The following is a 10,302-nucleotide window of genomic DNA, read 5'->3' on the forward strand; positions in this document are numbered from 1 at the left end:
CGATCGAACCGTGGTGCTTGAGCTGCTGTGCGGTTTAAAAGATATAAGTTGCACAATTACCACCAGCTGTAGTTTTTGGTAAAACGGCAAGCTTTCGGTCCTACATAATCATATTTGATTATACATGTTGTTTAGATTTAAACTTGAATATTTTCTTATTTATTTATTTATATACACATATAAGATCTTTATACTTAAAAATATATTATATTATTATTTTATATAATCGTTAGCACAAAAAATTGCAGACGTGTCAAGCACGTGATCGTGTCAAATGTAAAATGATCCGACTTCTACAATCAAACATTGTGAATCCCTATTTGGTCATTGGTTCAAACTCTCTCGGTAAAGCCACAAAGCTAAATTATATCGCAAGGGATATTATGAAAATTAAATGAGGAAACCATGAACAACATCAAATTTAATTATGTTGCTATGAACTTGAGCGATATTTTTACAAGAAAGCTGAAGGAATATATCGAAAATTAAAGAAATTAGACTGCAAAAATTGAAAATAAGCTAATAAATAATTGAGAGAATTTGCAAAAACTTTTTGACGTTGTTTATTGATGAATTTTGTGAGAGAGCTTTCTTTTGATCTTTGTTGCTAGTTTTTGTTCAATTTCTGTGAGCAGTTTCTGCCACCTTCCACGATCATCAACCATGAGCTGTGGACCAACTTCTCTAACCGTACATATCAACAGATTTTTTTATAGGCTTGGTAACTGGGGTTACACGTTATATAGACCTAAATGTGGGCTTTGTAGAATTTAGATTTTGAAAATTCGGGCTCAGCAATTGCCTCTTAGCCAATTTGGCCCTTGGCCAATTTAGTCTGTGGGCCAATGTGGATATATTTAATCTTGTTATGCTCATCTTACCTCTACTAATCCACACAAATGAAACCCAAAGTCCAATTCTCAAAGCTGGATGAATAGATAACTTAATCTTCAGTTTCCTCATTTCCTCGTACAAATCCACTTGTAGAATCAAATTCACACAACTCTTATCTCATCACAATTTTCTTTCAAACATTTCAAGCACCAAGTTTCATCTTCACGCCCAAAATTGTATTCTTCTTCCCACACTCTTGTCTTTCATTCAATTCATTATTCCATTCTTTTGTCCGCTAGCAAGCCGTCGCTCTACCACCTCTCTTTTCATAGCCTGTGACATTACCATCACAGAGTCTACCTCTCCCACGTCCAAGCGCAGAACTCTAGGGAACAAGTAAACTCATTGTCCTTCACATTTTTTATGGAATATATGAACTTAAATTTTCAACATGTCTTCATCTGCTTGCTTGAAAGGTGTTTGATACATTGTCTAAGATATAAATGTGCTTAAATATTCTATATTTGATGATTCAAATTTTGGATAAATATATTTGGTTAATTCTTTGGCTTCTTGTTTGATCACGCTTTTGCTTCTATGTGCCTGTATATGTACACAAAAGTTCCAAATTTTCAGGATAAGCTTCATACCTAAGATTTCGATGCCCGTCTCCAAATTTTCTTCACCAAGTGATCAAAAAGTTCTAAACTTTTCCTTCATCAAGTGGGCAAAAATTTCTTTTGTCTCATACGCATCAAAGGTATATGGAATTGAAAGATTGTTTTTCCTGGAAAATTCTTTCATTTTTACGCCTCTATAACGGGACCGTGCATGATCCAGAATTTTCCCACTTTTGCCAAGGAGATTTCCTCAACTCCTTCTTCAAACTCATGCACAAGTTGTTCGATTGATTTTTCGTCACCATCAGTATATTCTACATGTGAACAATGGTCCTTCCCTTGAAACTGGGGAATTCATTCATACTTCTCTTTACGTCTTGGAGGCATTGGTCCCACTAGGCGTGTCAAAAAAATTTTGCAAAGAAAATTACAAGCGTGTCAGGTACGTGATCATGTCGAATGTGAAATGATCCGACTTCTACAATCAAACGTTGTGAATTCCTATTTGGTCATTGGTTCAAACTCTCTCGGTAAAGCCACAAATCTAAATTATATAGTAAGGGATATGATGAAAACTAAATGAGGAAACCATGAACAACATCAAATTTAATTATATTGTTATGAACTTGAGCGATATTTTTACAAGAAATCTGAAGAAATATGTCAAAAATTAAAGATATCGGACTACTGGAAATTGAAAATAAGCGAATAATAATTGAGAGAATTTGCATAAGTTTTTTGACGTTGTTTGTTGATGAATTTTGCGAGAGAGGCTTATTCTCATCCTTGCCGCTAGTTTTTATTCAACTTCTCCGAGCAGTTCCAGCCACCTTCCACGGTCATCAACCATGGGTTGTGGACCAACTTCTCCAATCGTACATACCAACTGATTTATTTATGGGCTTGGCAACTTGGCTTTCACATTATATAGACCTCTAAGTGGCCTTTGTAAAATTTGGATTTTTGCAAATTCGGGTTCAATAATAATAATATAACAGTTTTTTGATCAGGACTAAACAATTTTTTAATATGAACCGATTAAATTGATTCGATCACCGGTTCGATTATGAAAACATTAGTTCAAATTTTAAATCGCTCACGGCCCACCCGCCATATTAAATCCAAACGGGCGCTACGATTCTCATTCCATTTCCATAGGCAATTGATGGCGCCTCCGCAGCTTATGGAAAGAAGTTGAATCGGCGTAAGAAGATTAATCTCATGATATTTCTTTGTTTCTACGTTCACATGTCCCATGGGAGTTTGGTTAGGGAAAACCATCCCCGAGAGGTACACATCTTCAAGTCAATTCTCGTAAACATACAAAGCTCGAATTTTGTGACGGTTTTGAGCATGATCAAGGCTGTTGGTTTGATTGGGTAAAAAAATATGGTGTTTGGGATTCATGGGTATGCAATAAAAGTGGGCTGTATTGAGTCAGAAGTATCGGTTGTAGCCGTGCTTGTTGGTGTCTACTCTTCTTTTGATATGGGAAATGCCTGGAAATTATTTTGTCAGATAGCTGATAGGGACGTACTTTTGTGGAGTGCTATGGTTTCGGCATGTGTGAGCAGTGATGAGTATCTTGAGGCCTTTAAGTTATCAAAGGCCTCAAGATATTCACGATTATTGAAGACAGCACTTCATGTTTTCAATGATATGCAGAATAAGGATATTGTTTCTTGGAGGATTGTGATACAAAGTTGTGTTGAAAACGAATCTCCGCGGAAGGCATTAGAGCTCTTTTTTAAACTCCGATGTTTTAGTTTTGAGAAAGTAGATGAACTTATCATCCTAGAAGTAATTGGAGCTTATCCTGAACTGGATGAGAATTTTATCAGGAATGGATTTCATAGTCTTGTTCTGAAAACAGGATTTACTGCATTTGTTTTTTTAGTTACTGAGGAGCTTTTAGTGTATGCAAAATTTGGCAATATTGAGTCTGCTAGAAGTTTATTCGACCAGCTTGATAGGAAATATCTCATTGCCTGGAGTGCGATTATCTCAATTTACGCTCAAAGTAGTCGACCTGATAATGCTTTTGATCTTTTTAGACAGATGCAACTAGCAAACCAGAAACCTAATTAGTTCTCTTATGTTAGTTTGTTACAAGCTTGCACTTCAATTAATGTTATAGAGATTGGAGAAAGCATACAAGCGCATATCATAAGAGACGGATATTCAACCAACACATTTCTAATGTCAGCTTTAATTGACATGTACTGCAGATGTGGAAAAGTTAGGCAAGGTGATTCCGTTTTTATGAAAATCTCACCAATGATTTCATATGCTGGAGTTCAATGATTAATGGTTATGCGATCAATGGCTGTGGAGAGGAAGTTCTTGAGTGTTTCTCGGACGTGTTGTCTTTAGGTATAGAACCTAATGATGTAATTTTTATATCTGTTTTCTCTTCTTGTTGCCACAGTGGGCTTTAGTATGAGGGTTGGAACTGGTTTTATGCCATGGAAGAGACATTTGGTATTAGGCCAAACCTTGCTCACCATGCTTGCATGGTGGACATGCTCAGCTGGCAAGGAAACATTGAAGAGGCTCTTGAATTTGTGTATAAAATGCTCGTTGAACCGGATAAGCAGATATGGGGAGCTCTTCTTGCTGGGGTTCAAAACACTGGTGTAAAGTTTCATGGTCCATGGTGTCTGATTTAAGGAGAGACATAATTGACTGTCTTGTTCTTGTCACAGTGAAGGAAAAGTTCCTAACATAAAGGTACATCCAATCTTGAAATCATTACCTTCGTGGAAGTCTTAAGTTATCTTATCTGGGTTTGTCTCTTGTACGTAAAGCATGGTTTGCCGATGACTTGATTCCATTAGGTGCAAAAAAAGTTTATTTTATGGTTTGCCGATGACTTGAAATCATTACCTTCGTGGAAGTCTTAAGTTATTTGAGTGAACCAATCTCAATCAGGCAATATGTCGATTGGAACAGAAAACACGTACTTTTTAGTGAATAAAAGTGGTCAAAATTGAGCAAAGGATCAAAAAAATAAACACAAAAGGGAAGCACTCGAAACAATACATCACGGGCAACGGGCCCCGAGGATGTTTTCTCAAGAATTTCTGGAAGATCAGGGACAGTCCCAGATAGTACTTGAGAAGTTCTTTGGGAAACTGCTCCATTGACTAGCCAGACTGCACCCATTTGCCCTGTCTATAAGTCTGATATAGAAACAACCTGCTAATGTTGGAGCCACCCTTTATGAAACTTAATTGTGCACGCGATATTGCCGTTGCTATGGTGCAGAGATGCTGAAACATACAGAAGGCAGACAAGAAAATACCATGGCCCAAACCAGGGTTTTGAGGATAGGGACGAGATGTAAAGAGAGGGAGCAAGATGGGAATTTACAGAAAAAATTATATGATCGTTTTATCATTCAGTAGCATATCCAATAATTCTATCATAAACATAATTATGATGTATCTATAGAATATTTTGATTAGTTGGTTAATTTTTACAGAATACTGATGGTAGAACTAATCATTTACAAGGACACTGCAACCACAAACCAAACCAACAAAAAAAATGAAGACGAGATAAAAAACATACTTTATACAAATATACAGCAAACACGACCAAAGCTTGAAAATAATAGTACAACATAGTAACAAATTCGTTAACATTCACTGCATTAAATTCACTCAAACGCAAATTTCAAACTAAACAAAATAGAGAGGAGATTCATATAGCAGAGCTCAACCAGTCGTGCTTAAGCTTTTGGTTTAAACTACTGTAATGTAATAGTATTATCTTGCAGGTGCCTGTGTCTGAAGCAATGGACTTGATCAATCTTAACATGACAAACACCCGCACAAGAGTCAAATGTACTGAAAAATCCTATGTCCACTGATAAGTTATGTTTCAGTAGATGGAAAAGGTGACTCGCAATTAGAAAGAGATAAGTTGGTTACACTTCACAAGGCTGTTCTGAGGCATCGTTTACGCAACTCAGAACGATTTCCTCCACCAAATCCTCAAAAACAGTTTCCCACATTTCGAAACAGATAACCTCTAGATCAGATTGGAGATTCATCCATTTTCCAGATCTTGCCATATCTATTTCGATAAGCTGTTCGAGACAACGGGTGGATTGATGCTCAAAGATGTGCCACTCGACTTCTCTCCATACCTCATGAATAAGATCCATCCCTTTTGCTACTGGTCGGATATTTTGTTTGTGGTTTGATAATCCAGAGAAGCATCCGAAATAGCGATCACATACCTCCTTTAAAGCTTCATTAGCACAATCAAATAGTAGTTTCTGGTCGTGATGGGGTCGACTAGAAAATAACTCGACTTCATTAAACAATGATGATTCAAGAATTTCGTACGAAGAAAGCCATCTTGAAAGAAATTCATCCCAGTTTAAACCTGATCCCAGTAACACTGCTTCCACGTATTCAAATGCAGATTCCTCATCCTCCAGAGAGATTCTAACACAAATTCCTTGGTCGGAAACAGAAGATTGCTCCTCAAAATGGATATGTAGCAGTGGGATGTCATTTTCAACTGAATTTCGCAAACCTTTCAATTTGAGCTCGAAAAATAGCATGCAAAAAATTCTAAAAGAAGATATTATACTTTATTATCCATAAACTTACCTAGATGTGATTTGGTACTCGCAGGACTGATATCATCATCTGGAAACAGTGGTTCAAGAACAGATATAGGACTAGGACGCTCCATTTTTTCATGGACACAATCTGAAATTTCGACTTCCCTGCTTACAGGAGATCGCGTGGGAGATACAGCTGGAGAAGACAATATTTGATCCTCTACAACAAAATCCTGGAAAACAAAAGCAAAATTGAGAACCAAGAAAATCTTAAAAAAGAAACACTAATCGAACTGTTGAAAATACAAGTCCATGTCCACGTACAGCTTTGTGCACGAACAGAAATCTGTTTTAATAATCACTTCAATTATAAAATAACCAACTAACGGAATATACCGATTTGAATCCGCAAGAAGAATCTTCCAAGTTTTTGGTAGCATTTTCTCGATTTTCTCCCTCTTTAAAATCAACATTCTGGATATCTCCACCAATTGAGTTACAGATTGATTCAGAAGAAACAGTACAGACATTGTCCTCATAAAGCATTGATTCAGCCATTTCTTCAATCTCCACAACTCTCGAAGATGCATTTGAAACTGCTGCATTGGAAAAATACATTATTTTACATTCTAATAAATATAATAAGATCATTATAACTTTCATTTTTTTCGAGCAAGGTCGTGATTTACCATCATTAGTAACAGTTCCTCCAATAGCGGATTTATTTTCCAAACCTTCTTGGTCATCACTAACTCTAACATCAACATTCATACCAAGAGACTCTGCTTTGTCATCGGAAGTGCTAACAGAGATGCAGTGTTGACTATCCAAATTTGGCATACTTGAACCCGGACAATCGTTATTGTTTTCTTGCAATTGCCCATTCGTAACCATACCACGTGGAGATAATCTCATGTGAGCAGTTATCAAGATGCCATCTCCATGTTTCCTAGGGCTGCAGCAAGGGGAACTATTATAATCAGGAAAAGAAAGAATCCTACCCAGCGATTTGTGCAACTGCTCGGTCATTGACTCAGCATTTTCATCATCATTGTTCAATATCTCAGACAGATGTTTTTTAGCCTCAATGTAAATATTGGATACTCCTAGTTTCTGATATCGACGTGTTTCATCCACCATTGCTGAACCTTTAGCTTTCAACTTTCCAGCTTGTTCGCCCCTCTGGAAGCTAGTGGACGATTTAGTGAATTTTTCAGTGTAGAAATGGTTCCTATTAGGAGAACTCCAAGCAAAATTTTCACCGGAGACACCTTTCTCTCCACTATTCCCATTTCGGTGCTTAGAAGAAAGTTTAACTATGAGCCCATCTAGAGAGATCCCCTGTTTTTCTTTTCCCATTGCATGCCTTAACTTTCTTTTAATTTCATGAAACGAGAATTGGGATGAATTTCTCACATTATTCCCCTTATTATCCAAGTAATTTGACTGAAACGAAGCCCCTCTAACATCGATACCCCTTTCAGGACTACTTACAACTTCTGGTCCAGGCTTGAGGATGACAATTTTACTAGAAGATTGACCACTTTTGTCCCTTCCACTCAGATCACTCTCCAGGGACGTGCTCTTTCTACGGAAAAAGTTGTAGTGTTTACGGTTAATGAATTCATCAGATTTCAGATTTATTGGCTTTTCCTTGTCTATCCGAGCATTGTCCAAATTTTGGATACACTTAACCAGCACAGAGTTCGGATCCTTCAGTAATTTCAAAAATACGCGCTTATTTTTACTTAGTGTTTGCAGAGCATCTGTGAACTCTCTGGAGCAACATGATTTCCCCTCCTCCCCTAAATGCTTGTCATCGCTACTTACCCTCCGTTCTATTAACAGCTTTATCGCCGATACTATTTCTTCTTCAACAACTGTGACAGCTTGATCACGCGGTACTTCAAGATCACTATTAAAATTAGGCTTCTCGTAGTTTCTGTTTCTTTGATTAATCTTGGCCAACTCTTCCACTATCATTTCCAGATAAAGACTATTAGCTGTTTTTCTTTCAGGAATTTCTTCAAAATTTCCAGGCACCAAGTATTTTTTGATGCCCAACTCGGAGATATCCATATCACTGGAGTTGTTGCAAATTCTGTTCTTTCTTTTAGCATTCTTTTTCTCATGCTGTCCATATTTAAATTCAACTTGGTCCAAACACGTTTCGGAATTATTTAGCCGGTTCTTTAAACCTTGCTCATTGATCATCTCTTCCTCCATGAGCTCCTTCACACTTGGTTTGACAACATCAATCATAGGCATCGTGTTTTCTTCAGCTTCCTGAATATCCACAAGGATTAAAGAAAAAAGATTGAATAGAGCAGCCAAATCACAAGTCAACAAGAAAATAATGAACGCCTAAACTCACCACCACCGTATCTTCACATTTTTCAGTTGAACCCTGTAAAGTTGTCTTAGTCCTTGAGTGTTCAGCACCTACAGACAATAAAAATACCAAACATTTCATCCATAGACCGGATTTGGAACATTACAAGGATTGTGCAACACGATAATGCTATGCAGCAACAACTTCTACACAAAACACATACCCACAGACTGCTCACACTCTCGAATTCTATCCGAAAGCAGTCTTCTAGTGGATCGACCCTGTCGAAAGTCGAACAAACTAATCAGACCCCAAATACAACCCATTTGAACATCCCTTTTGTGTTGTGTAGAACGCCTTTTTGATCTCTTCGCCATGTAAAGTTTTCTCTTCGATTCAATGCTTTACATGCATTTAATTATCCTCCTCAAGCTATGTTGGGTGAACATAAATAGAAACTGCAAATTAAATATGAAAGATATATTGTCAAAGTTAACAATTTTCTGATTCTAAATCAAAGGGATGTTTCAAATACTATTCTTAGAACACATATTGTCAAAACTAAAATAGGTTATCAAACACAAATCAATTTCCCAAAGTGTGCTCATCATTGTATATTTTACTTGGACTACTAGCTCAGGTAAGACATATGTACAAGAGAAACAAAGGCATCAAATTCTAGTTGCCAAAAAACCAAACCGACAAAAATAATCATAAACTTACAGAAATCACACAGTAAGAGGATTATTACCTGAAACTTGATCCAACGTGCAGCCACATTAAGTTTCTGAAGAAATCAAGAGAAAGAAGTATTATTCAAATAGTAAAGGCTAAATATGTAGCCTTCTTTATCTGGCAAGGAATCAAGACCTTTTGCCTTTATTTTCTCTCGCCAGACACGCTTGGAAATTGGCAATGGATCAACAAAAAACTTAATCTCAAAAATTAACTTACTAAAAGCTTTTATGCCCTCAAAATATATGATCAAAATGTCGGCTTCATCGAATTTTGCGTTCAAGAATATGCTAGAATTTAACAACACAACTTCGCACACATCCAATCAATCCGAGATTCTGCTCTCTTTTTTTCAAGATAAGAAGTAAAAACACTCCATCTCCAATGCGCTATGATTGTTCCTCAACTTGCCTTGCTTTGACTAGATATAATCAAAGTATAAAATTAAAGACCACTTCAGGAAAACATGTACGAATCATCTTCCAAAATCTGTGTAAGCCAAATCAGAATGGGAAATTTCCGATCAAGATTGAACTTTTTATCTGGAAATAAGCATATCAAACAAAACAGGAGCTGGAAAACAGAAGAAACTCAATCTTGACGGTAATTTCAAGCATTCCAACACACACAAAGCAAGAAAGAAGAAAAAAAACTGAAAAAAGAGAAGATTAAAACTGAAGCTTGGGTGGGAGATTATCTAAATCTAAACCGACAAAAAAGACAGCGACCGTAGATGAAGAAGATCACCAACCCATTAAATTAAATGAAGAAAACGACAGCCGTTAAAGTCCGAAACTCAGAAATACAGAAAATGAAAGAGAAACAATAAAACATGGTTGGAAGTGGAAGTAACAGTGTGGGTCGGCGTGAAAGCATTTGAACAGAGGAGAAAATACATACATATTATATATCTATTCTATTTTATTAAAGTTGAGTACATGATACTAACCAAGTAGGAAAAACACCAACTTTTTCTTCCAACTTTACCCTTAATACTAATATTACACTTTTGTTTTTTGTTTTTTAAATTTCAACCTACACTTTTATTTTTATTTTTTTTATTTCAACCATTCAAATATCAATTTAATCCCTTCATAATTTATCAAATTTCACTTTAATCCATCGATAATGATAAAAAATCGATAATGATAAAAAAGACTATACACACGTATCGCGTGTGTAGAGTAACTAGTCTTTACTTA

At 36.4% G+C, this 10,302-nt stretch overlaps 1 protein-coding gene and 1 pseudogene across 4 annotated transcripts; one reads left to right on the plus strand and one right to left on the minus strand.

The window, feature by feature from the left end:
• Positions 1-978: 978 nt before the first annotated feature.
• Positions 979-4,773, plus strand: LOC140984285 (pentatricopeptide repeat-containing protein At2g33680-like; annotated as a pseudogene).
• Positions 4,774-4,980: 207 nt separating this feature from the next.
• LOC140984284 (uncharacterized) lies at positions 4,981-9,982 on the minus strand. 4 transcript variants are annotated; one of them, XM_073451573.1, is made up of 8 exons: positions 9,320-9,982; positions 9,117-9,152; positions 8,589-8,823; positions 8,408-8,475; positions 6,723-8,319; positions 6,430-6,632; positions 6,080-6,266; positions 4,981-5,987 (listed from the first exon to the last, which is right to left on the minus strand). In XM_073451573.1, exons 3-8 carry the CDS (start codon positions 8,740-8,742, stop codon positions 5,386-5,388), a joined length of 2,811 nt encoding a protein of 936 aa, XP_073307674.1. In that variant the 5' UTR covers positions 8,743-8,823; positions 9,117-9,152; positions 9,320-9,982; the 3' UTR covers positions 4,981-5,385. The 4 variants fall into 4 exon arrangements, with proteins under 4 accessions (XP_073307674.1, XP_073307676.1, XP_073307675.1 ...); XM_073451575.1 differs by having other exon boundaries at positions 8,411-8,475; positions 9,117-9,982; XM_073451574.1 differs by having other exon boundaries at positions 6,430-6,629; positions 9,117-9,982.
• Between the last annotated feature and the right edge of the window lie 320 nt (positions 9,983-10,302).

The sequence above is a fragment of the Primulina huaijiensis genome, chromosome 9 (genome assembly GCF_012295235.1).
Source record: "Primulina huaijiensis isolate GDHJ02 chromosome 9, ASM1229523v2, whole genome shotgun sequence".
NCBI classification, from domain to species: Eukaryota; Viridiplantae; Streptophyta; class Magnoliopsida; order Lamiales; family Gesneriaceae; genus Primulina; species Primulina huaijiensis.